The 27,903-nt window shown below is 42.4% G+C and overlaps 1 protein-coding gene across 4 annotated transcripts in view; it reads left to right on the top strand.

Moving 5' to 3' along the window:
- The window catches only part of MREG (melanoregulin), an 88,153-nt gene that overhangs the window by 24,899 nt on the left and 35,351 nt on the right, over window positions 1-27,903 (top strand). For all 4 annotated transcript variants that reach the window (XR_001716434.4, XM_054679333.2, XM_054679334.2 and 1 more), the window contains exon 2: window positions 9,355-9,514. Coding sequence is in view for 3 of the 4 variants with exons in the window: in XM_054679333.2 (XP_054535308.1) it covers window positions 9,355-9,514 (160 nt within the window). In the remaining variant the exon portion in view is untranslated. The remainder of the gene's footprint in view (window positions 1-9,354; window positions 9,515-27,903) is intronic.

The raw sequence follows: 27,903 nt of genomic DNA, 5'->3' as shown, positions 1-27,903 counted from the left end.
TTTTTTTTTACAAAAATCTTTTAAAAACTTGTGTTCCAATGTGTGATATTACAGACAAAAAACATACACAAATATGTTCAGTATAAAGAATAACTATAGGCTGGGCATGGTTGGCTCACACCTGTGATCCCAACACTTTGGGAGGCCGAGGCAGGTGCATCACTTGAGGTCAGGAGTTTGAGACCAGCCTGGCCAACATGGTGAAACCCTGTGTCTACTCAAAATACAAAAAAATTAGCTTGGTGTGGTGGCGGCACTTATAATCCCAGCTACTCTGGAGGCTGACGAAGAAGAATCACTTGAAGCTGGGAAGCAGAGGCTGCAGTGAGCCAAGACTGTGCCACTGCACTCCAGCCTGGGTGACAGAGCTAGACCCTGTCTCAAAAAAAAAAAAAAAAAAGAATAACTGGAAAGTGAGTACTCTTGTAACCACCTCCCATGGCAAGAGATAGCTATTGCCAGCCCCTTATCTCCTCCTTGATCATGTCTAGACTTCTAGCTTTCCCACCTATGTGTGCACCTTAAAGATGTACTTTTGTTTTGCCTGCCTTTAAACTTTGCATAAACGGGATCAAACTGTGTGTTCTCATAGAACTCACTTTGTTGGTGGAGCTTTGTGAGATTCCTCCGTGTTGTTGTATGTAGCCTTGTTCATGGTTCTTATCGCTTTAGACTGTATTCCATTTTGTTCCCCTATTCTACTCTTGGTGGACTTTTGGGTGGTTTCCAGTTTTGGGCTATTAAGTATGGTTTAAAGTCAGCATATAAGTGAAATTAATTATTCATCCCTCAGTCATACTGGCTTCCCCTGGTTCCTCAAATATACCACCCACACCCCTGCCTCAGGGCCTCTGCACTTTCTGCCTGCCCTGCCTTGAAGACTCTTTCTCTAGTTTTCTGTGTGGATAACTCCTTCACTTTATTTAGATCTCTTCTCAAAGTCATTTTATCAGAATATTCTACCCTGACCACTCTCTTAAAACAGTGCCCCACCCTTCACTGTGTCCCTTACTCACTATGTATTTCTTTACAGTTCTGAATGTCACATGGCGTAAACATATGTGCTTATCATCTGCTTCCTCCCACAAGACTGTAAGGCCAATTTTCATAAATTTAAACAGCTAAAAAAATGTTAGGAGCTTGTCTGTGAGCTTGAAGACACAGAGTCATACTCATCTCTACAGTTTAGAGCCCTGTGAACTTGGGAAACAAGAGTGCATTGGTTCAGCAGATATTTATTGAGCATTTACTATATGCCAGGCACAGGTTTTTTGTTTTTTGTTTTTTTTGAGGCAGAGTCTAACTCTGTCGTTTAGGCTGGAGTGCATTGGCATTATCTCTGCTCACTGCAACCTCCACCTCCCAGGTTCAAGTGATTCTCCTGTCAGGCACTGTTTTAAGTACTTGAGATACATCACTGAGCAAAGTAGATACAGATCCCTGTCCTCGTGGCTTTTGTTCTAGTGGTGGTGGTGGTAGTGTTGGGGAGCCCAATAAACAGGAAACATAATAAGTAAACTAGGAGATAAATAAGTGTGTAGGAAACAAAAGTAGAGCAAGGGAGGGAGCATGTTTGCAATTTTAAATAGGTTGGTCAGGGCAGGCCTTGTTGAGGAGGTGGTGTTTAAACAAAGACTTGAAGGAGAGGGAGGAGTGAGGACCTGGCTGTCAGGAGAAAAACATTCTAGGTAGATGGAGATCAGCCAGTGCAAGGGCCCTAAGGTCAAAGTGTGACTTGACTAATGGGTTCAGGGAACTGAAGAGGGCAGGGTGGTGGACTGTCACTGCAGGCCTGGGGACCACTGCAGGACTTTGGCTTATCCTCTAGGCCAAATGGGTTAGCCACTGGCAGGTTTTGAGCTAAGGGATGACATGATCTGATTTACATATTAAAAGGATCACTTTGGCTGTTGTGTTAAGAATAGAAAGAAATAGCTGGGTAAAAGAGACAACTGTAGAAATTCTTATGCAAAACATAAAAAGCCTTGGCTCAGGGTGTAGTGGTAGAGGTGGATATTTTTTGAATGTGGACCAATAGGATTTTCTGATGGATAGATATAGGGGATGAGAGAGAGGGGGATGCCATCAAGGGTCTTGGCCTGAGCAATGGGAAGGATGGAGTTGCCATCATCTGAGTGGGGAGCCTGTGGATGGGTTTAGCGGGAAGATCAGGTGCTTGGTCGGGACCACACTGAGCTTGTGTTGTCTGTGAGACATCCCAGCGGAGATGGGAAATTTGAAATTTGGGAGAGAGTACTGAGCTGGGGATTCCGATTCGGGAATCTTCCTCATGTAGATGATGTTTAAAGGCATGGCACTAGATGAAGTGACCAGGTGTGAATGAAAGCAGAGGAGACACCAAGGACTGGGCCTTCTTCCTGAGCCCTCATGTTTCCTTAGCTGGATGACATAACAGTGCTTGCTTCACAGGGTGCCTGTCAGGACCGTCTTCAGGCCTTGAAAGCAGGGCACAGATGTGTGAAGCAGCATCATATGGGGCTCTGCCTCAGCGTGAGAATAGAAAGCCCAAATGGTAGGAGCACATCAGAGTGGGATGCCAGGAAAGGGGTGCCCAGGGCTTTTCTTCCTTCACACTGAGGCAGGTCACATCTCTGGGGCTGAAGGAGGTCATGAGTGTAGGTGGCGAGTGCTGAGGAAAGCGCTGGAACTAATGGAACAATCGCCCCACCACACCCCAGCTTGGGCAACACAGCAAGACTCTGTTTCAAAAAATAAAAAATAAATTAAAAAAATAAGAAATAAACTTGGGGATAAGACATGTTTAAACACTGGATCGACTAGGTAGGAGAAAGCCAGTATCAGAAAGAACAAAGGAAGGAGAGATAGAAAGAGAGAAAAGAGAGAGAGAAGGAAAGAGAGAATGGGAGAGAAGGAAAAAGGAGAGAGGAGGAGAGGGAGAGAAAGAGAGAAGAGAGACAGAAAGAGAAGGACAGGGAGAGAGAAAAACAAAGGAGAGGAAGAGAGAGGGGGAAGAAAGAAAAAAGAAAGAAAAGAGGAGAGGGAGAAAGGAGGGACTGAAGGAAAGACAAAGAAGGAGAGTGAGGAGGGAAGCAAGGCGAGGATGGAGAGGGAGAAGATCTTAGGTTCACCTGCTCCATCCCAGGGAGGTCTCAATAGAGGGAAGAAGGGAAAGGTCTTGAAGCCAGGGGGGTAGCAGGCCAGCGACTTCCTAGCAGGAAATCAAACCAAAAGTCTGTGAGTGTCAAGGGTGTGGACCTGGCAGCCTGTTTTTCTGGACCGTTGGTTGCTGTTGACTGGAGATTTTCTTTCTTTGCTGTTTTCAAAGTTTCAGTCTTAAGCTAGTGGCCACTGCCACATGGCCTGTGGGGAGAGCAGTAAAGTCACTGGAACTGCTGGTGTCGGAGGCCAGCCTGTGTGCACTGTATTTCGTGGAGCCTTCCAAGGTCTTTTACATGCAGCCCTTGTTAGTAGTGAGGAATCCTGAGGAACTCTTGGTAAATAGCTTCAATGCTGACTAGCACTTTGCAGCCATACCCCCAGGCAGAAGTTAGTTCCTACAAACCTTTGTCTCTTTTTTATATCATGTTGAAAGAAAAGACTCTGGATTGATTGGGTCTTGAGCCCCTGGGTGGGATTAAGGGTGAAATCTTACCCTACCTTCTGAGAGTAAAAGCAGCTTAGTGTGTAATATCAGAGCCACCTCTCAAATGCCTGATGTTAATAAAATATTTATCATCAGCAGGTGGTGGCCAGGGGAAAAACAACCACTCTCACTTTCTTTAGAGCCTTTTAGAACTCATGATATGGGGGAGGGAGAAAAAGGGAACCTTCTGACTTATGGTCTGTTTCCCGCCATCTGTCCTCCCAGGGGATTTCAGGCCCAGACCCCCAGGCCTTTGCACTAAATTCTGTTGACACATGCCCCAGAGCCCTTCATGGTCTGGGATACATAGAGGTTCCAAAGGTGCTTCTCCTTAGGCCATTTGCTGTAGGCTTCTCTCTGTTGTAGTTTCTCTGTCCAAAGGGTTAAAAGTTTTAAAACAATGTGGCTTGACACCTTGACCTGGTGGCCGTGCAGGAGTGAAAGGGGCAGGCCCAGAGAACGGGACCCAGGATCTGGTGAGCCAGGCCAACTCTCACAGATGCTTCTGATGCTGCTGAATGAGCTCACAGCCCCTGCGCATTTTCACTAATATTTTGAAAAAAGTTCTTTATTTATTTAACAGTGGCACCCCACCTTTCCTATGCCCCAAAGAAAGCTTGCAATTACTGAGTAAGAACGAAGCAGGAGCCAGGTCTGGGTCTGGAGAGGGAGAGGGGCAGAGTGGAGGAGGCTGCTTCGTAGCCACGAGCAGGTCAGATCCTGCTGGGGAGGGCCCAGGAGCTCGCAGAGAATACCACTGCTGGGAGGCATTGCCGGTCCAGGGGCACAGCAGTTGGTTCTCTTTCCTGATTTACATCATCCCCTGAATATCAGTGGCTAGGCAGAGTTGGAGGCTTGTTAGGGTAATACTGCTTCTAATTAGGGCAGGGCTAGATATGGTGAGAACCCAGGAGGCACTCACCTTCTGGAGACATGGGCACTTCTGAACAGGCTGGGGTTGACCTTCCTATAGAGCTTTACTTGGGCTTGTAGATTAAGGATGAGAGGCTAGTGTTTTATGCTGGCTGAAGTCATGCATGTATGTGTGTGGATGGATGTGATAAGCGAGAAAAAGAGAGGAAAGACAGAGATGCAGAGACAGCTAGAGAGAGGAGAGGAGAAATAAAGAGGAAAAGAAGTGATAGTGAGAGAGAGCAAGAGACAGGAAAGAGAGACAGAGACAGCTAGAGAGAGGAGGGACAGAGAGACAGAGACAGGTTGTGAGAGGGTTGGGAATTGGCCAGGGAGGCAGCTGAGATCGTCATTTTAAAATAGGAAAATAAATTGTGGCTTAGTAAAGTAAAAGGTGGCTAGATTATTCATGGTCTAACGTTATTTTTACTGATTTTTCAGGTACATACTGGCTCCTTTCTAAAGCTCTTGCTTTAGGGAAATTTTTAAAAGGCGGTAACCATGAGTTATGTCTGGGATTTCCTTCAGCAGATTGGGATCACAGCACAGTTTGTTGCATTCAACAAGTACTTTTAAGGCAACTGCTGTGTCCTAGGACCCTGCTAGGTGATGTGGGGAAGAAATGTAGAAATGTAGAAGAAATACTGGATACAACCTCTGCCCTAGAGGAACTGACCCACCTGTTGAGGAGACAAGACATAGAAATGAAACACATCTGGGGGAAGATGGAAGACCAATGTCAGGAAAAGTACCAGGGTTTCATTGCTCCGGAGGTGCAGTTATTGTGATGTTGGAAGCCATGGTTGCAGCTCTTGGTGGAAGCTCTGTGCCAGGTCTGGGTGACTCAAGGAGAGTGCATCCTGGGGACAAGCCACAGGGGAACCTGCTGGTTTGTACAGGGAGCATCCACACAGGTAGTTATTATCTGAGCTACTTCACTGTGAGTGCATCCCTGTCACAGCATTTGGATGTTGAGTTATATAACAGTGGCTGCTCCGAGATCCCCACCCAGGAACTCATGTTGAGGGGACTGTCAGCTGGCTGTCTGGCCCAGAAGAAGTCAAGCACTGCAGTATTCTTGTCCCTATCTGCAAAGTAGGCCAATGCCACCCATCCTTCTTATCTTAGATGCTTGTGTAACGTGAGGGGTGGAATGCAGGAGCCCTTGGCTCAAGCCCTGAATATATTATGCAGTGGTTGCATATCATTGGCTGCAGAAAGAAATTGGAGTCAGCATCTTTCATGTTATTGACACTTCTCTGGTGTCCACCTGCTCTTTGTCCTGCCTGATCTCTCTTTCTTGACTCACCTATTCTCTTCCCTCTCCAAATCCCCTAAGACCATTCTTCTGATTCTCTGACCTGCTTCTGTGATGCCATGAAATGCTGTGTATTGCTCCCACATCTAGATCTCTACCCTGTCCTTGCTCCTAAACCCAGATCCCTGACATCTCCCTGAACATCCTGCTCATAATGTCAGCCTTGGCTTCTGCCCCATGTGTTACAGTTAAAGGCATCACCTTTGCTGGTACCTCTGTGCCTCCCACCATGGGCTGCTGTCACCCGCTCTCTGATGCTGCTGGAATCGGTCCTCATTTCCACTCTCACTGCTATTTCCCTCGCTCTCAATCTCGCTTACTTTTATCTCAATCATAATTTCAGAATGTTCAAAATTATGTATTTGTTTAGCAGTAGAACCCCATTTTTCCTGTACCTCAAACAGTCTTCCTTCTAGCTCTAACAAAGACTATTTGAATGGAGAAGCTGCTCTGGTTGTGGTTGGTTCATGGGCTTCTTTCTATCTCTTCCAGAGAAGCCCTGCCCATCTCTTTCTCTACTTCTGCCCCACTGTGGTCCCAAGGCCCCCTGACACCAGGACCTCAAAGAGCATGGCTTGAAAATTACACCTACTCCCGTGTGACAGTTGATTGTGACACCCTCCTAAGCCATCTTCTTGTTCTTCCTTCACCCAGAGTTATTTCTCTAAAATCCAGACCTGACATGGCTCAAAATCCTGTTGATAATGTTGCAGTTCACAGAATGAAGCTTGGACACCAGCACTACTTTTAGTCTGACCCCACGTTACCTTTTCTTCTTCATGTCTCTCCATTTTCCTTGCTCCGCGCACCACGTGCTGCAGTCATGCAGGAATACTTCGATTCCCCAACCCCATGGGCTCCTGAAACCTCCATATACTGCTTTGGCTTGAGCTGATCCTTCTACAAGGAATAACTCTGCCCTTGTTTCTCTTCCTGGTGGAAGCCTGTTCAGTCCTCAGGTCTGGTTAGTTCTTGAACTTCCTTCTCATCATACATAACGTATCACTTCTTCCTGTTTGTTCCTACAACAATCTGTGTAGACTTTTTTTAAAAAAATGTACTGATCTCATTGCATTATAGTTATGTTAAGGGCAGAGACAATGTCCTATTTATCTTCATGTCCCCATGGCACCCAGCCCGGTACTCAGTATACAGCAGGCATTTATTCCACATTTGTTGAATAAACAAACAATGGAATGAATGAAATGAATGAATTTGACATGCTCATAAAAGTTCACATGGGCAGGGCCCAAAGGCATCATTTTCCTCCTCTTTCACTGGTTCATCATTCTTAGGAAGAGTCAGGCTGTGGGGCTGCCTGTGTTCTAGCTTTTGTGGTATTAATCAGTAAAAACAGCGTGGTTCTGAGCATAGTGTGCCTGAGCTGTGTCTGATTTCCCATCATCTGCACCTTTCCCCATAGGGCCAGGTACTTTGTTCAGTCCCAGACCCTAAACTTCTGACCTGCAGCCACAAGGATTTCAGGAGCACTGTTCAATATTCAGTCTCTAAACCCCATGCTGATTCAGGTAGCTGGTCTCCTGCTAGCCTTGGTTCCAAGATTCTGTCCCCACCTTTTGCCCTAGTTTCTGTAAGTGGGCCCTGGTTGTTGTCCCAATTATTATTATTATTATTATTATTATTATTATTATTGGTGAGATGGAGTTTTGCTCGTCGCCCAGACTGGAGTACAATGGCGCGATCTCAGCTCACTGCAACCTCTGCCTCCCCGGTTCAAGCGATTTTCTGCCTCAGCCTCCCGAGTAGCTGAGATTACAGGCATGTGTCACCACACCTGGCTAATTTTTGTATTTTTAGTAGAGATGGGGTTTTGCCATGTTGGCCATGCTGGTCTTGAACTCCTGACTTCAGGTGATCCACCTGCCTCAGCCTCCCAAAGTGTTGGGATCACAGGCGTGAGCCACCGTGCCCGGCCCTGTCTTCCAAAATTTGAGGCGGTGATTGGCAGTCTGACCTGTACCTCATCACTCTAGGGCTGGAGCCCCTCCCTAGCTGGGTGGGTTCCTGCTGCTGAACCCCAGTCTGGGGACTGGCACTTTGCTTCCTGTTGCAAAATTTCCTTAGTGCCAACTTCTGAGCATCCCATATTGACATCTTAACATTTCCTGTTTCCTTCCACCCCAGGCCTTTGAAGATGCTGTTTCCTCTGCCTGCAACTCTGTTCTTGTTTTTCCACTTAAAGCTCCAGCATCTCTTCTTCATGACGCCTACCTGATGCCTGCCTTCATGAGGATTTTCTCTTAGCAGCTTGCATATGTTCTCATGGCCTCCTGAGCTCCCACTTAATGGCACTTATCACAATTTTTATTTTATAGTCATGTGGTCATTCATTAATGTGTTTCCCATGCTAGACTCTAGTGAGGTCCAAGGACAGGGATGATGTCTGTTTTGCTCACAATTTTATTGAGCCCTGTGATTAGCATGTAGTCAGTGCTTTATATATATTACTAGGTGAAGTGAATAGCTTCTGTGTGACCCTACCTGTCCTTCCCACAGAAGTCAACTGGGGGTTACAGAAGTTAACTGGGGCTGTGTGCAGGCATGCCCCAGATGTGATGCTCTGTCACTAATCTTCTCTGTAAGTCCACACCCAGGTACCACCTTATAAGGCATAAATCATAAAACAAATGTACAGAACGGGACTACTGAAATTCTCACTCAACATTCTGCCTTGTTTATTGAAAGTCTTTGGGTACGCATGTTTACTACTTAATTTTCCTGGCATAAGGAATTTGATAGCTATTATATATCATTGTACTCCAAGTTTACTATGCTTCCTTGAACTCAGAGCCGGTCAAACATTCATCCCTTCATGTTAATCGTTTTCTTCTTTTAATCACACAAGAATTCTATTCCTGGCTGGGCGCGGTGGCTCCCACCTATAATCCCAGCACTTCGGGAGGCCGAGGTGGACAGATCACTTGAGGCCAAGAGTTCAAGACCAGCCTGACCAACATGCCAAAACCCTGTCTTTATGAAAAATACAAGAATTAGCCGGGCGTGGTGGCAGGCGCCTGTAATCCCAGCTACTCGGTAGGCTGAGGCAGGAGAATCACTTGAACCTGAGAGGTGGAGGCTGTAGTGAGCTGAGGTCGTGCCACTGCACTCCAGCCTGGGTGATGCTGGGTGATGAAGCGAGACTCTGTCTCAAAAAAAAAAAAAAGAAGAATTGAATTTCCTTTGTTGTCTTAGCTTCTGGGGTACTCGGTGCTGAATTTCATATTTAACTGTAGTAATTACCTTTGCTCAGGTACATCTGTTCTCTGTTCTTTTTAAAGTGATTTATTTATATTTTTGGTTTGGTTTTACTGCTCTGTTGTGTTATGCTTAATTATTAAAGACAATTCAGACCTTTTTGACAACATATTTATATATTACATAGTATAAGTTTTAATTGATATTGTATGTTGCATGCATATGACATATAACATTTTATATATATTATAAAACCCCAATCTTTCCTTTTTTTATACAACAGTGATAACAATCCATATTCCTCATTTGGAGCAACTCTGGTGAGGGATGATGAGAAGAATTTATGGAGTATGCCCCATGATGTGTCCCACACAGAGGCAGACGACGACAGAACCCTGTACAATTTGATAGTCATTCGTAATCAGCAGGCCAAAGACTCAGAGGTGAGCACCTTTTGATGTCTTGCTGTGCGCGGATGATGCTATATAGTAAAAAATAGTAATTCCTGAGAAGATCCCCTTGAAATAACAAAAAGAATGAAGGATGAAATGTTTGAAATGAAGGGCAGGTATTTTAGCAGCATATATTATCACTGGTTGCTAATTATAGCTAGTCTTGATTGACCTGCTTGATATAGAGATAAGGCTCATTTCTAATTCCTACCTTAATGGCACAAATTACACGCAAGGCAATGCTGTTGAAGAGTGTGAAGATAGTTTGTCATCTTAAATGGCTTAAACCGTCCATCTCTAATCTTTCCAGTTGTTTAGTAAGCCACGCTTACTTGATTCAGACTGAAGTTTGAAGGGTACTTTGCATTATCACTAATTTTGAATTAGTGAAGCCTGAATTAGTTTTTTTTTCCTGTTTAAAGGTCCTTAAATTATGCATACTGATCAGACAGCAGTGGTTCCACTATATATTTGAGATACTTCTTGTGATAAGCCTTGAACCCTCACAATAACTCTAAATCCAAAGTGATTGATTTAAGAACACTAGAATATTAAAAAGGAGAGAACTCTGTAAGTTAAGAAAAAAACAGCAAAGACAATCATACTTTTTTTCTCCTTTCTTTGGAAAGTCATGTTTGAGTTAGGTTTTCTGACTTCTGTGTTCATCAGCTACCTCTGAGGAGAAACCTGTATTAAATATACACTCCATGCTTCTTTGTGTAGAGGAATTGAGCAGGGTAGGGAAACTTATAGTTGGATTTAGTGTGTATATTGGTGGCGGGGGGTGGGTGGAGGTGCTGTGGAGCTTGTCTTTTCCTTATCGAGGTTTCTTTATTTTTGGTAATTGGTAACTTTTTTTTTTCCCAAAAAAACATATTTTAGCAGGAGGTGATAACTTTTAGAAGTGCCATGTGTCCCGGTCCTTTTATTCTGATGTGAGTTGGATGCTTTGGAGGGGTTGGAGATGTGGATCACAGGATGGGGGAAGGGCCGGCAGTTGCCTCTGCTCTTGAGGCCTGGGGAAGGGTGGACTGGGACTCCTTCAGTGGCTGCTGTGTAGCATCCCACTAGTGACCGAGCACCCACTACCTCTGGCTGCCCATGTCCCCAGCAAAATCCCCTCTGTGATGGGCAATGCTGAAGGCAAGTCATAAATCCTGCTGCTGCCAAGAACTGCACTCCCTGGCTGCCCTTTCTGAGCATATAATTGGGAATGCGTGGCCTTGTTTTCTCTTTAGTGGAAAGAACAAATTCTTACACTCCTGTATTATATTAACCAGTTAAGGTTTCTGCTGGTGAAAACAGAGTCATTTCTTCTGTTTTCTTCCTCTTCTTCCCTGACTCTGCCCAAAACAGTAACAGCAATATGGAAATAATGTATAGTCTCTCTCTCTCTCTCTTTCTCTCTCTCTCACCAGGGCCCCATGCAAATGTGAGAGGGGCTGGAAAAGTATTTGGAGCTGAATTTGGCAGCTCTCCCTGGAGGAGCTCCTACCTTTCTTCCCACTTATCTTTACTTTTCAGAAGACAGCAGAGGAACATGAACAACAAAGCCCTCTTGAAAAGCACAGCTTCTAAAGTGGCCCATTGTGTCTTTTTTGTGCTGGTCCTTGGGCTTGGTGTGATGGGTCCTCCAGAAGCTTCCTCCTCCTCCTCCCCCTCCTTCTTTTCTTCTTCTTCCTCTTCTTCTCCTTCTTCTTCCCCTTCTCCCTCTTCTCCATCTTTTTTTAAAATTATACTTTAAGTTCTGGGATACATCTGCAGAATGTGCAGGTTACATAGGTATACACGTGCCATGGTGGTTTGCTCACCCATCAACCTGTCGTCTACATTAGGTATTTCTCCTAATGCTATCCCTCCCCTAGGCCCCCACCCCCTGACAGGCCCAGGTGTGTGATGTTCCCCTCCCTGTGTCCCTGTGTTCTCATTTTTCAGCTCCCACTTATGAGTGAGAACATGTGGTGTTTGGTTTTCTGTTCCTGTGTTAGTTTGCTGAGAATGATGGTTTTCAGCTTCATCCACGTCCCTGCAAAGGACATGAACTTGTTCTTTTTTATGGCTACATAGTATTCCATGGTGTATATGTGCCACATTTTCTTTATGCAGTCTATCATTGATGGGCATTTGAGTTGGTTCCAAATCTTTGCTTTTGTGAACAGTGTTGCAATAAACATACATGTGCATGTGTCTTTATAGTAGAATGATTTATAATCCTTTGGGTATATAGCTAGTAATGGGATTGCTGGGTCAAATGGTATTTCTGGTTCTAGATCCTTGAGGAATCGCCACACTGTCTTCCACAATGGTTGAACTAATTTACACTCCCACCAACAGTGTAAAAGTGTTCCTATTTCTCCACATCTCTCCAGCATCTGTTGTTTCCTGACTTTTTAGTGATCGCCATTCTAACTGGCATGAGATGGTATCTCACTGTAGTTTTGATTTGCATTTCTCTAATGACCAGTGATGATGAGCTTTTTTTCATATGTTTTTTTGGCCGCATAAATGTCTTCTTTTGAGAAGTGTCTGTTCATATCCTTTGCCCACTTTTTGATGGGGTTGTTTTCTTTCTCATAAATTTATTTAAGTTCCTTGTAGATTCTGGATATTAGCCCTTTGTCAGATAGATAGATTGCAAAAATTTTCTCTCATTCTGTAGGTTGCCTGTTCACTCTGGTAATAGTTTCTTTTGCTGTGCAGAAGCTCTTTAGTTTAATCCCATTTGTCAATTTTGGCTTTTGTTGCCATTGTTTTTGGTGTTTTATTCATGAAGTCTTTGCCCATGCCTATGTCCTGAATGGTATTGCCTAAGTTTTCTCCTAGGGTTTTTATGGTTTTAGGTCTTATGTTTAAGTCTTTAATCCATCTTGAGTTAATTTTTGTGTAAGGTATAAGGAAGGGGTCCAGTTTCAGTTTTCTGCATATGGTTAGCCAGTTTTCCCAACACCATTTATTAAATAGCAGATCCTTTCCCCATTGCTTGTTTTTGTCAAGTTTGTCAAAGATCAGATGGTTGTAGATGTGTGGCATTACTTCTGAGGCCTCTGTTCTGTTCTATTGGTCTGCATATCTGCTTTGGTACTAGTACTGTGTTGTTTTGGTTACTGTAGCCTTGTAATATAGTTTGAAGTCAGGTAGCATAGCATGATGTCTCCAGCTTTGTTCTTTTTGCCTAGGATTGTCTTGGCTATACGGGCTCTTATTTGGTTCCATATGAAATTTAAAGTAGTTTTTTCTAATTCTGTGAAGAAAGTCAGTGGTAGCTTGATGGGGATAGCATTGAATCTATAAATTACTTTGGGCAGTATGGCCATTTTCATGATATTGATTTTTCCTATCCATGAGCATGGAATGTTTTTCCGTTTGTTTGTGTCCTCTCTTATTTCCTTGAGCAGTGGTTTGTAGTTCTCCTTGAAGTGGTCTTTCACATCCCTTGTAAGTTGTATTCCTAGGTATTTAATTCTCTTTGTAGCAATTGTGAATGGGAGTTCATTTATGATGTGGCTCTCTGTTTGCCTATTATTGATGTACAGGAATGCTTGTGATTTTTGCACATGATTTTGTATCCTGAGACTTTGCTGAAGTTGCTTATCAGCTTAAGGAGATTTTGGGCTGAGACAATGGGGTTTTCTAAATATACCATTATGTCATCTGCAAACAGAGACAATTTGACTTCCTCTCTTCCTATTTGAATACCTTTATTCCTTTCTCTTGCCTGATTGCCCTGGCCAGAACTTCCAATACTATGTTGAATAGGAGTGGTGAGAGAGGGCATCCTTGTCTTGTGCCAGTTTTCAAAGGGAATGCTCCCAGCTTTTGCCCATTCAGTGTGATACTGGCTGTGGGTTTGTCATAAACAGCTCTTTTGAGATACGTTCCATCAATTATTTTGAGATACATTCCATCAATACCTAGTTTATTGAGAGTTTTTAGCATGAAGGGCTGTTGAATTTTGTTGAAGGCCTTTTCTGCTTCTATTGAGATAATCATGTGGTTTTTGTCATTGGTTCTGTTTATGTGAGGGATTACGTTTATTGATTTGCATATGTCGAACCAGCCTTGCATCCCAGGGATGAAGCTGACTTGATTGTGGTGGATAAGCTTTTTGATGTGCTGCTGGATTCAGTTTGCCAGTATTTTATTGAGGATTTTCACATCGATGTTCATCAGGGAGATTGGCCTGAAATTTTCTTTTTTTGTTGTGTCTCTGCCAGGTTTTGGTATCAGGATGAGGCTGGCCTCATAAAATGAGTTAGGGCAGAGTCCCTCTTTTTCTGTGGTTTCGAATAGTTTCAGAAGGAATGGTACCAGCTCCTCTTTGTACCTCTGGTAGAATTTGGCTGTGAATCCGTCTGGTCCTGGGCTTTTTTTGGTTGGTAGGCTATTAATTACTGCCTCAATTTCAGAACTTGTTATTGGTCTATTCAGGGATTCAAATTCCTCCTGGTTTAGTCTTAGTAGGGTGTATGTGTCTGGGAATTTATCCATTTCTTCCAGATTTTCTAGTTTATTTGCATAGAGGTGTTTATAGTATTCTCTGACGGGTAGTTTGTATTTCTGTGGGATCGGTGGTGATCTCACCTTTATCATTTTTTATTGCATCTGTTTGATTATTCTCTCTTTTCTTCATTAGTCTTGCTAGTTGTCTCTCTATTTTGTTAATCTTTTCAAAAAGCCAGCTCCTGGAATCATTGATTTTTTTTTTGAACGGTTTTTCGTGTCTCTACCTCCTTCAATTCTGCTCTGATCTTAGTTATTTCTTGTCCTCTGCTAGCTTTTGAATTTGTTTGCTCTTGCTTCTCTAGTTCTTTTAATTGTGATGTTAGGGTGTCAATTTTAGGTCTTTCCTGCTTTCTCCTATGCACACTTAGTGCTATAAATTTCCCTCTAAACACTGCTTTAGCTGAGTGCCAGAGATTCTGGTACGTTGTGTCTTTGTTTTCATTGGTTTCAGAGAACTTATTTATCTCTGCCTTAATTTTGTTATTTACCCAGTAGTCATTAAACAACAGGTTGTTCAGTTTCCATGTAGTTTTGTGGTTTTCAGTGAGTTTCTTAATCCTGAGTTCTAATTTGATTGCACTGTGGTCTGAGAGACTGTTATGATTTCTGTTCTTTTGCATTTGCTGAGGAGTGTTTTACTTCCAATTATGTGGTCAATTTTAGAATAAGTGTGATGTGGTGCTGAGAAGAATGTATATTCTGTTGATTTGGGTTGGAGAGTTCTGTACATGTCTATTGGGTCTGCTTGCTCCAGAGCTGAGTTTAACTCCTGTATATCCTTGTTAATTTTCTGTCTCGTTGATCTGTCTAATATTGACAGTGGGGTGTTAAAGTCTCCCACTATTATTGTGTGGGAATCTAAGTCTCTTTGTATGTTTCTAGGAACTTGCTTTATGAATCTGGGTGCTCCTGTATTGGGTACACATATATTTAGGATAGTTACCTCTTTTTGTTGTGTTGATCCTTTACCATTATGTAATGCCCTTCTTTGTCTTTTTTGATCTTTTTTGGCTTAAAGTCCATTTTATCAGAGATGAGGATTGCAATCCCTGCTTTTTTTGCTTTCCATTTGCTTGGTAAATATTCCTCCAACCCTTTATTTTGAGCCTATATGTGTCTTTGCATGTAAGATGGGTCTCTTGAATATAGCACACTGATGGGTCTTGACTCTTTATCCATTTGCCAGTCTGTGTCTTTTAATTGGGGCATTTAGCCTATTTACATTTAAGGTTAATATTGCTTTGTGTGAATTTGATCCTGTCATTATGATGCTAGCTGGTTATTTTTCCCGTTAGTTGATGCAGTTTCTTCATAGTGTCGATGGTCTTTACAATTTGGTATGTTTTTTGCAGTGGCTGGTACCGGTTTTTCCTTTCATATTTAGTGCTTCCTTCAGGAGCTCTTGTAAGGCAGGCCTGGTGATGACAAAATCTCTCAGTATTTGCTTGTCTGTACAGGGTTGTATTTCTCTTTCACTTATGAAGCTAATTTTGGCTGGATATGAAATTCTGGGTTGAAAATTGTTTTCTTCAAGAATGTTGAATATTGGCCCCCACTCTCTTCTGGCTTGTGGGGTTTCTGCAGAGAGATCCGCTGTTAGTCTGATGGTCTTCCCTTTGTGGGTAACCCGACCTTTCTCTCTGGCTGCCCTTAACATCTTTTCCTTCATTTCAACCTTGGTGAATCTTATAATTATTTGTCTTGGAGTTGCTCTTCTCGAGGAGTAGCTTTGTGGTGTTCTCTGTATTTCCTGAATTTGAATGTTGGCCTGTCTTGCTAAGTTGGAGAAGTTCTTGTGGATAATATCCTGAAGAGTGTTTTCCAACTTGGTTCCACTCTCCCCATCACTTTCAGGTATACCAATCAAACGTAGATTTGGTCTTTTCACATAGTCCCATATTTCTTGGAGGTTTTCTTTACTCCTTTTCATTCTTTTTTCTCTAATCTTGTCTTCATGCTTTATTTCATTAAGTTGATCTTCAATCTCTGATATCCTTTCTTCCACTTGATCGATTTGGCTATTGATACTTGTGAATGCTTCATGAAGTTCTCCTGCTGTATTTTTCAGCTCCATTAGGTCATTTATGTTCTTCTCTAAACTGGTTACTGTAGTTAGCAATTCCTCTAACCTGTTTTCAAGGTTCTTAGTTTCCTTGCATTGGGTTAGAACATGCTCCTTTAGGGCGGAGAAGTTTGTTATTACCCACTTTCTGAGGTCTACGTCTGTCAATTTGTCAAACTCATTCTCTGTCCAGTTTCGTTCCCTGCTGGTAAAGAGTTGTGATCCTTTGGAGAAGAAGAGGCATTCTGGTTTTTGGACTTTCCAGCCTTTTTGCACTGGTTTTCCTCATCTTTGGGGATTTATCTACCTTTGGTCTTTGATATTGGTGACCTGTGGATGGGGTTTCTGTGTGGATGCTCTTTTTGTTCATGTTGATGCTATTCCTTTCTGTTTGTTAGTTTTCCTTCTAATAGTCAGGCCTCTCTGCTGCAGGTCTGCTGGAGTTTGCTGGAGGTCCACTCCAGACCCTGTTTGCCTGGGTATCACCAGCGGAGGCTGTAGAACAGCAAAGATTGCTGCCTGTTCCTTCCTCTGGAAGTTTCGTCCCAGAGGAGCACCCACTAGATACCAGCAGGAGCTCTCCTGTATGAGGTATCTGTTGACCCCTGCTGGGAGGTGTCTCCTGGTCAGGAGGCATAGGGGTCAGGGACCCACTTGAGGAGGCAGTCTGTCCCTTAGCAGAGCTTGAGGGCCATCCTGGGAGATCCACTGCTCTCTTCAGAGCCGGCAGGCAGGAACATTTAAGTCTGCTGAAGCTGTGCCCACAGCCACCCCTTCCCCCAGGTGCTCTGTCCCAGGGAGATGGGAGTTTTATCTATAAGCCCCTGACTGGGGCTGCTGCCTTTCTTTCAGATATGCCCTGACCGGAGAGGAGGAATCTAGAGAGGCAGTCTTGCTATAGTGGCTTTGCTGAACTGCAGTGGCTCCACCCAGTTCAAACTTCCCAGCGGCTTTGTGTACACTGTGAGGGGAAAAACTGCCTGCCCAAGCCTCAGTAATGGCGGATGCCCCTCCCCCAACCAAGCTTGAGCATCCCAGGTCAACTTCAGACTGCTGTGCTGGCAGCGAGAATTTCAAGCCAGTGGATCTTAGCTTGCTGGGCTCCATGGAGTGGGATCCGCTGAGCCAGCCCCTTTGGTTTCTTGGCTTCGGCCCCTTTCCAGGGGAGTAAATGGTTCTGTGTCGCTGGTGTTCCACTGCCACTGGGGTATGAAAAAAAAACTCTTGTAGCTAGCTCGGTGTCTGCCAAAATGGCCACCTCGTTTTATGCTTGAAACCCAGGGCCCTGGTGGCATAGGCACCCAAGAGAATCTCCTGGTCTGCAGGTTGCGTAGTCCATGTTAAAAGCATAGTATCTAGGCTGGAGTGCACCGTTACTCACAGCACGATCCCTCACAGCTTCCCTTGGCTAAGAGAGGGAATTCCCTGACCCCTTGCTTTTCTCTGTGAGGCAACGCCCCACCCTGCTTCAGCTTGCCCTCTGTGGGCTGCACCAACTGTCTAACCAGTCCCAATGAGATACGCCAGGTACCTCAGTTGGAAATGCAGAAATCACCCGTCTTCTGCGTTGATCTCGCCGTGAGCTGCAGACTGGAGCTGTTCCTATTCAGCCATCTTGGAATAACCTCTTCCTCTTGCCTAAGAAATAAAATCAGGCTCGACTGTAGAGGAACAGGAACTCTGTTTCCAAGACAGGCAGTCAAATAAATAACATGAAGACGTGATGATAATTATGCATGAAATGATTTGAAATAAACCTTTTCATAGTGGTCCTTCTTCTTCTTCTTTTTTATTTTTTAAATTTTTAAATTTTTTTTATTTTGAGATGGAGTTTTTCACTCTTGTTGCCCAGGCTGGAGTGCAATGGTGTGATCTCAGCTCACTGCAACCTCCGTCTCCTGGTTTCAAGTGATTCTCCTGCCTCAGCCTCCAGAGTAACTAGGATTACAGGCATGCGCCACCACACCCGGCTAATTTTTAATTAACTACCTGGTAAATTTTGTATTTTTAGTGGAGACGGGGTTTCACCATGTTGGTCTGTCTGGTCTCGAACTCCTGACCTCAGGTGATCCACCTGCCTAGGCCTCCTAAAGTGCTGGAATTAAAGATTTGAGCCACTGCGCCCTTCCACTTTCTTCTTTTAAAAGTATAAAAGTAATGTAGTTTTTAAAAGTTGCTTATGTTGCAGGGTGTGGTGGCTCACGCCTGTAATCCCAGCACTTTGGGAGGCTGAGGTGGGTGGCTCACGAGGTCCAGAGTTTGAGACCAGCCTGACCAACATGGTGAAACCCGGTCTCTACTAAAAATGCAAAAATTAGCTGGGCGTGATGGCACTTACCTGTAATTCCAGCTACTCAGGAGGCTGAGGCAGGAGAATCGCTTGAATCTGGGAGGCAGAGTTTGCAGTGAGCCAAGATCGCGCCACTGCACTCTAGCCTGGGTGACAGAGCAAGACTTCATCTAAAAAAAAAAATGTTGCTTATGTTTTCTTCTAAAATGTTGAAATTCATTTTCCCTACAGATTGGATCGCATACTATGTACTGTTCTGTACTTTGCTTTTTTCCCACTTAATATATTTTGGACATATTTCCATTTTAATATGCTTAGATTTACTTTTTTGCTTTAGGGAACTCTCTAGTATTCTCTTGCATGGATTCACCATCACTTATTCAACCAGTTCCTATTGATATTTATGTTGATTTATTTTTTTTCCTGTTGGAAGAAATATTGTAGTGGACATCCATATATATTTGTATGACCTTTCATAGTTTTTTCAGTAGAATTGTTGGATCAAAGTATGTGCATTTGAAATGTTGGAATTGTGACAGTGCTTCATGTATTAGTCTGTTCTCATGCTGCTAATAAAGACATACCCAAGACTGGGTAATTTATAAAGCAAAGAGGTTTAATGGATTCACAGTTCCTCATGGCTGGGGAGGCCTCACTATCATGGCAGAAGGCAAAGGAGGAGCAAAGTCATGTCTTACATGGCGGCAGGCAAGAGAACTTGTGCAGGGGAACTCGTATGTATAAAACCATCAGATCTTGTGAGACTTTGAGAACAGAATGGGGGAAACTGCTCCCATGATTCAATTATCTCCACCTGACCCTGCCCTTAACATGTAGGGATAATTACAATTCAAAGTGAGATTTGTGGGGACACAGCCAAACTATATCACTTCATTCTTGGGAAACTAGGAAAAACACTTCAAGGTGGAGAACAGAGGTTGCAATCTCAGATCTCTCCAGGAACTAGGCAATAATATCAGTGAGGGAAGTGGGTACCTGCTGCCCTTCACCCCGCATATTGAATGGCATTGGAAACTCATACTGCTTTTAATGGGAGCAGCTGTTAAGCTCTAGATAGCTGCTTGCCATGTTGAGAATGTGAACCCACTCGCCATGTTGAGAATGTGGACCCACAAATACTGGAATTTTTAATTTTTCAAAAGAAGCTGAAAATCCAGATTTTCATATAAAATGTCCAGATTTTCAAATAACTCAATTAAAAAATATGCCAGCTAAATAAATATGTTTTCTTTCCAGTAGGAGATAGCTTAAAATAAAATAAAATATGCCTATGAGCTATTGATATGTAAAGACGTTTATAGCAAGGACTACTACTAGTTATGATTATTGTTGTTTTGTCCAAGATAATTGAAAAATGAACTCACCATTGATTTAGAAGGTGAAAGTGGGAAGCTAGACGGGGATTGTTTTAACTTTGAATGAGTTCCATATTTATTACCATTGCTTATTTTCTTTTCCACACAGGATAAAATTGGTACAGATTTTAATTTAAAAAAAGTATTCTGGTTTTGGAAGAAAACCAAATTTCACTTACTAAGGAACAAGGAACCCTAGATATTTTTTGTATGATACAATTTAGAAGCTCAAGAAAGGTATTAAGAAAAATGGAACATAATGTTTTTCCTTGAGTAGAAATAGCACAAAAGACCTAGGAATGTCCATATTTGGAATTCTCTGAATGATAACAAATAAATTCAAGACAGTGTATGTACAGTCTGCATTCTCCTTGGAATCTGAAGCTGGTAGAGGAAGGACCACAAATAATTAAGGCTAAATTTACAGTGTTCCAAATTGAAAAAAAGTCAGGAAAAAAAATATATAGAGAAGAGCAAATAATGAAACAAAGGCATGAGCTTAAAGTCATTTGGGGTCAAAAAAATACAAAACAACATTATTTAAATCTCATAGACAGAATCCACCTTCATTTACATAAGGCTTCTGGAGCTGATGGAAAACAGACCTTCAGCAGAAGAAATGATGCATTTGCAAACCTCTAAGTAGTGGAAAAATTATTGCTCTTGTCTTTGAATGATGCCATAAAGTACATTATGTTTGCCTAAGAAGTAGTAAACAGCCTCAATGTTCCTAAATCATTATCCTTATGTTCATTTTCATTAAAGTAGTTGTGCTTTACATAACGTGCTCTGCTCTAGGGAGCTTAATAATTGTTAATGAAATATGGATACAACTTATTATTTATTTAATAATTGTAATCATACTGAGTGAACTTATTCTCTAAGATATTAATAATAATGAAAATAGTGCCAGGCACTGTTCTAACCACTTTGCATATGTTAACTGTGTCCTCTTTAACAACAACTCACTGAAGCAGGCACCATTATTATTTCCATTTTAAGCAACTTATCCAAGGGCACACAGCTGTTGAGTTTGGATGCAGGATTTGAATCTGGCTTTATGGCTCCAGAGATATATAATGAGTATCAGGATTGAAATGGAGAGAAAGGAACAGATATTGTTTGTGATTCAACATAGATTTCAAAATGTATAAGCAAAGTCTGCTCATAAGCCTGTCTCTGTGTCTTGTTGGTGCCAATGAGTACGAAAGGGATTTTCATATCAGTGGGATGACAGCTACATTTGGTCTGAGGATGGTGACCACGTTTCAGAAAGTGTTTCCAGGCACAACACACATTTTTCCCAAGTTATGCTTTTCCATGGTGATTGCAGCTTGTTAAGACTTATTTCCTGGGCTTCTGTTTTATTACCTCCCCAATATTTCATTCTACTCTGTTCCATCCCTTCTTCACTTTGTTTAGTGTTCTCTGACCTGTTTTAGTGCCTCTTTCTATGGTTTGGCAGTTCCTTTAGGAGTTTGTACATAGCTTTCACATTTTGACTCTGCTAAAAAAGCCTTAATTTTTTTTTTTTTTTTTTTTTTTTTTGGTGACAAGGTCTTATTCTGTTGCCCAGGCTTCAGTACAGAGGTGCAATCATAGCTCATGATAGCCTCGACCTCCTGGGCTCCAGCAATTCTTCTGCCTTGGCCTCCCAAAGCATTGGATTACAGGCATGAGCCACTGTGACTGGCTGCTCTTACATTTTTGGTTAAGGAGATATATGCTAACTGATATGGTTTGGCTGTGTCCCCACTCAAATCTCACCTTGAATTCCCACATGTTGTGGGATGGACATGGGGGGAGGTAATTCAATCATAGAGGCAAGTCTTTCCCATGCTGTTCTCTTGATAGTGAATAAGTGTCATGAGATCTGATGGTTTTAAAAAGAGGAGTTTTCCTGCACAAGTTCTCTCTCTTTGCCTGCTGCCATCCATGTAAGATGTGACTTGCTCCTTCTTGCCTTCTGCCATGATTGTGAGGCTTCCCCAGCCACGTGGAACTGTAAGTCCAATTAAACCTCTTTCTTTTGTAAATTTCTCAGTCTGGGGTATGTCTTTATCAGCAGCATGAAAATGGACTAATACACTAACTATCAGATCATTCTCATAAACTCTTTCAAGTACTGTTTTGGTTCAAAAACAGGTGATGTTTATTTGGCATAATGAGTGACAGAAATTCTACGCTTATCCTTTAAGGCTATTAAGTAATTGCATGCTGACAAATGCATATACCTCTCATGACATGTGTCTGCCTGCTTGTCACTCATCAGCAGGAACCACATGGTCACCAGATGCTTGTGTGGCTGGAGTGATCTCTGAAAACTACACTTGGCCAAACCCCCTGGGAGCAGCTAAGTTTTGTTTTTTTAAAACTACAGAGGCAACACTTCATAAATACATACAATTACTACATGTCAACTAAAAATAAAAGCGAAAAATTAAAACTACAGAGGCAGACACATAAATGATCCTCATTTATAATTTATTTGCCCCCAGTACATGAAGACTACCTGCTAGGGTATTGCCAGACATTGTAAACAGTTCCTTAAAAATGTTTAAGATAGGAACAGACCTTCCCCCAGGGGCTGTCTCCAATGTCTGGATCATACACTTAGCCTATCATGTCCCTAATACAAAAAGGGACAACAAAGCAGAGTTGATTGGAATATTGGGTGGGAGAAACAGGGAAAGGGGGGTTGAATTGATCGTGGACCAGCCACATAATGCTTAAGCACTCAGAAACTGAGATACTCCAGTTTGGCTCTGCATTACTGTGTCTCAATATGTCCCCAAGAATTGGACAAAGCCCACTCTTTCAGGGCCATCTGATTTTTCCAGAAGTGGGTGAACATTGGCTACATTTGGAGATAGGACTGCAAGTTTTACCACAACCACGGAGGAGCAAAATAACTGGAAAAGGGAAGCAATTCTCTAGATAATTTTGGGATCCTCCAAAGGCTTCTTTCTTTGAGGTCCAGATTATCTGGATTCTTGAATGCATTTATTCTTTCTTTTACTTTGCTAGTGACTATTTGGGTTTACAGGATTTGGGGCAGGGTGGAGGGAGAGAATGAACAAGCTTACTAGGATCTGAGAATCAAGGGTTCTTGCACTCTATTTTCTACGTAATAATATTTATAGAATATTACCCTGTACGCTAAGCAACATGCTTCATGTTCTCCAGACAAATACTGAATCCTCACTGTAACCCTATGAAAGAGGCATTTTGACTCAGATGATTAGAGACTTTGTCACTGGTACAAAGTGTTGGAGGAAGTGACTGGGAGCATGGGATCCCAGCTCAGGTTGGTGTGACCCAGAAACCTGCATGACTAGAAACATTACTCCAGGCTCTCCAGTGAGTTTAGAAAGAGCGTCAGTGGAACCTCTTTGGTCAAAGACAAAGTTCCTAAGCGGATATTGGCTTCCTGCCTCGAGTAGACACTCCGGTCTGTGTTTGCTGATCATTACTCACCCTGTGTCAACTGAGTCATGGAGTAACTGGTTTTGGTGTTGGTTTTGTATCCACCTGCTTTGGGCACTGCGTATCACATGGCCCTGATGCTATTGCACCATTCGATTACTAAAATCCATGGATTATACCAGAAGATGTTCTGTTCATCGGTCTGTAATGTTTCTATTCTTTGCTCATCCCCGTTCTCCTTTTTAAAAAATATATAAGCATTTCTTTTGATTAGCATTAAGAGAATCAATGTTTCTTTTTTCTTTTTTTTTTTTTTTTTGATGGAGTTTTGCTGTGACAGAATTTTGCTCTTGTCACCCAGGCTGGAGTGCAATGGCATGATCTTGGCTCACTGCAACCTCTGCCTCCCAGGTTCAAGTGATTCTCCTGCCTCAGCCTCCCAAGTAGCTGGAATTACAGGCATGCACCACCACATCCGGCTAATTTTTGTATTTTCAGTAGAGACAGGGTTTCGCAATGTTGGTCATGCTGGTCTTGAACTCCTGACCTCAGGTGATCCACCCACCTCAGCCTCCCAAAGTGTTGGGATTACAGGTGAGAGCCACCGTGCCCGGCCAGTGTTTCTTACTAAGTAGGTAGCACCTCAGTGCTCCATGTAAGTCAGCAGAGTTGACACAATAAATAGTGGCAAACCTGATGTAGGCCAGCGAGCAGCATCATTAGCAATTCTGCAGGATGTGTGGTGGTGAAGAACATGGGCTCTGGAATCAGACAGATTTGAGGATAAGAAGCATACCTCTGCCATATTCTAATGAGATGATACTGAATAGTTATTTAATCTTAGAGTGATTATACTATCTGTTGTCCAGTTTGGGACATAGTCACTTAAGTTCTTAAGTAAGAGGAGAGGGGCTGCTAATATTAAGTATTCCAGGCCAAAAATATAAACTGGGACTGCCCTAGACAAGGATCACCTTTCTTTTTTAATTTAAAATATATATAACAAAAATTTCCTCTTGTAATCATTTTTCAGTTAAGTGGTACAGTTTGGTGGCATTGAGTACGTTCATATTTTTTGGCAACAATCACCATCATGCATCTCCAGAACTTTTTTATCTTCTCAAACTAAAACTCTGTGCCCACTAGACAATAACTCCCCAGCTCCTGGCAACTTTCTACTTTCTTTCTCTATGAATTTGGCTACTTTAGGTACATACTGTAAGTGGAATCATGCAGTATTTGTCCTTTCATAGCTATCTTGCTTCACTTAGCGTAATGTTTCCAAAGTTCATTCACACTGCAGCAGCTGTCAGAATTTCCTTCCTTTTTCAAGCGGAATAATATTCCATAGTGTGTATATGCCACATTTGGTTTACTCATTCATCCATTGATGGACACTCGGGTTGCTTCTATGTTTTGGCTCTTGTGAGTAATGCTGTTGCAAACACGGGTGTACAAATATCTGCTTGAGTCCCTGTTTTCGGTTCTTTTGGGCATGTACCTAGAAGTGGAATTGTTGGATCATAGAGTAATTTATTTAATGAGTTATTAATTATTTAAGTTATTTAATTTGTTAAATTTTTTAAGGAACTGCGGTACTGTTTCCCACAGTATCTGTACCATTTTACATTTTCACCAGCAAGGTACAAGAGTTCCAGTTCCTCTACATCTTTGCCAACACTTGTTATTAATATTTCCCTTCCCTTCCCTTCCCTTCCCTTTCCTTCCCTTTCCTGCCCTGCCCTGCCCTGCCCTGCCCTGCCCTCCCCTCCCCTCTGCTTCTCTTCCCTTTTCTTCTTTCTTTAAGCCAGAGCCTTGCTTTGTTGCCCAGGCTGGAGGGCAGTGGTGCGATCTCTGCTCACTGCAACTTCCACCTCCCGGGTTCAAGTGATTCTCCTGCCTCAGCCTCCCGAGTACCTTGGCCTCCCCAAGTGCTGGGATTACAGGCATGAGCCACTGCGCCCAGCCTCTATCACTTTTCTTAACCTCCAAATTGCTCAATAAAAAAATAGCTGACAGCTTCATACTGATCAGTTTTCACACCTGCATAAAGTAGATGCACTGAAACTGTGGGCCAGTCACAACCACTCAATATCATCATGAGGGATGTAAACCTGGAAGAGGCTGATGCCTGGTGGAGCCTCCCTCGAAGCTGCTTGGCCGTGGAAGGTAAAGGAAAGAGCAGGAGACTGGGGAGCTTTTTGTAACTGAATTCTACTCTGTTTTCTGGGCATTTATATTCTAGGTTGTGATGACCAGCCCTCCTTGTTTTACTCTTCTTTAGAGTTTGTCCTCATTGACCTCACTCCCCTGGAGCCCCAGAAAGATATATGAAGGCCAAGGGTTACGTACCTTGTGAGTCCTGACAGTTCAGTGAAATAGGAAGGATGGACAACAAGTTGGGGCCCTCCAGGAGAATGCAGTGCCTGGAGGAAAAGGGCAGATGCTGGCCAACTTTCTCCATATCCAGAACCTCGCTGTCACAGCAACGCATTGCTGCACCTCTGCGTTTCCTGCGTATTGTGCTTGTGATGGTCAAAATTTCTGGAAGGCCACATATTAATTGGCAGGCATGTGCAGGATAATTTGCGGACAGAAATGGGCTCTTTCCATTAGTTTTTTTTGTTTTCTGTTTGTTTTTTTCACATCTTGCATAAAACAGGGCCTGAAAGGAAACTGAAACCATAAAGCTGCCTCAAAGCTTTTATCTTTAAAAAATCACAGTCGATGACATATACATTTTGAAACACCAGGGGTTAATACCAAGTCAAGCCTCCAGTGACCTACTCAGTACTGACTTTGGTTTTTCTTAGACTATCTGAGATCATCAGAGATACCTGCCTGTCATACAGTCAAGGCACCTTCTATAAGCATTTGCTGGCTTCTCAAGGCAGTCTTTTGAGATAAATAAACTATTTATTTTAAAAGAGAGTGAGTGAGAGACCCAAGAGGTTAAGGGACTTTTCTCAGTAATGTCCAAACAGAAATGCGCTTCTTACTTGGTGTCAATGCTGTTTACTATAAAGTGGAGAAGGAAAGCTACAAGGTTCAGTGAATTTAGGGCAGATAATTGAATAACTTTGTTTACCTTTTATTATTATTATTATTATTATTATTATTATTTTTTGAGATGGAGTTTCGCTCTTGTTGCCCAGGCTGGACTGTAGTGGCGCGATCTCGGCTTGCTGCAATCTCCGCCTCCCGGGTTCAAGTGATTCTTCTGCCTCAGCCTCCCGAGTAGCTGGGATTACAGGCATGCGCCACCATGCCCGGCTAATTTTGTATTTTTAGTAGAGATGGGGTTTCTCCATGTTGGTCAGGCTGGTCTCGAACTTCCGACCTCAGATGATCCACCCACCTCGGCCTTCCAAAGTGCTGGGATTACAGGCGTGAGCCACCGTGCCCGACCTATCTTTTATTTTAAATGTTAACAGGAATAAGCTTGTAGGCATTGAACTTCATAGAAAAAAATGTAAGATAGCGTCCAGCTTATTTCCCTCCTATGAAAACTCCAATGTGTGATTGTTATTTCAAAGACATCTAGGCTATTGTCATACACAGGGCATGCTTTAACAGAAGCTCAAATTCTACCCGATGTGTCCATTCATCAGTTAATTTTATTCAAAATGATGTGTCTCACATTAAATCAGGAAGCTTTGATTAGTAATTAAGCTGTGGGTTTGTCATAAATAGCTCTTATTATTTTGAGATATGTTCCATCAATACCTAGTTTATTGAGAGTTTTTAGCATGAAGTGCTGTTGAATTTTGTCAAAGGCCTTTTCTGCATCTGTTGAGATAATCATGTGGTTTTTGCTGATGGTTCTGTTTATGTGATAGATTATGTTTATTGATTTGAGTATGTTGAACCAGGCTTGCATCCCAGGGATGAAGCTGACTTGATCGTGGTGGATAACCTTTTTGATGTGCTGCTGGATTCGGTTTGCCAGTATTTTATTGAGAATTTTTGCATCGATGTTCATCAGAGATATTGGTCTAAAATTCTCTTTTTTTGTTGTGTCTGTGCCAGGTTTTGGTTTCAGGATGATGCTGGCCTCATAAAATGAGTTAGGGAGGATTCCCTCTTTTTCTGTTGATTGGTATAGTTTCAGAAGGAATGGTACCAGGTCCTCTTTGTACCTCTGGTAGAATTCGGCTGTGAAATCTGTCTGGTTCCGGACTTTTTTCAGTTGGTAAGCCATTAATTATTGCCTCAATTTCAGAGCCTGTTAGTGGTCTATTCAGAGATTCAGTTTCTTCCTGGTTTAGTCTTGGGAGGGTGTATGTGTCCAGGAATTTATTCATTTCTTCTAGATTTTCTAGTTTATTTGCATAGAGGTGTTTATAGTATTCTCTGATGGTAGTTTGTATTTCTGTGGGATCGGTGGTGATATCCCCTTTATCATTTTTTATTGCATCTATTTGATTCTTCTCTCTTTTCTTCTTTATTAGTCTTGCTAGTGGTCTATCAATTTTGTTGATCTTTTCAAAAAACCAGTTCCTGGATTCATTGATTTTTTGAAGGGTTTTTTTGTGTCTCTATCTCCTTCAATTCTGCTCTGATTTTAGTGATTTCTTGCCTTCTGCTAGCTTTTGAATTTGTTTACTCTTGTTCTCTAGTTCTTTTAATTGTGATGTTAGGGTATCGATTTTAGATCTTTCCTGCTTTCTTTTGTGGACATTTAGTGCTATAAATTTCCCTCTACTCACTGCTTTAAATGTGT

This window comes from Pan troglodytes, chromosome 13 (assembly GCF_028858775.2).
Source record: "Pan troglodytes isolate AG18354 chromosome 13, NHGRI_mPanTro3-v2.0_pri, whole genome shotgun sequence".
NCBI classification, from domain to species: domain Eukaryota; kingdom Metazoa; phylum Chordata; class Mammalia; order Primates; family Hominidae; genus Pan; species Pan troglodytes.
The sequence above is the reverse complement of the archived record's forward strand: the minus strand, read 5'-3'. Positions and strand labels throughout refer to the sequence as shown.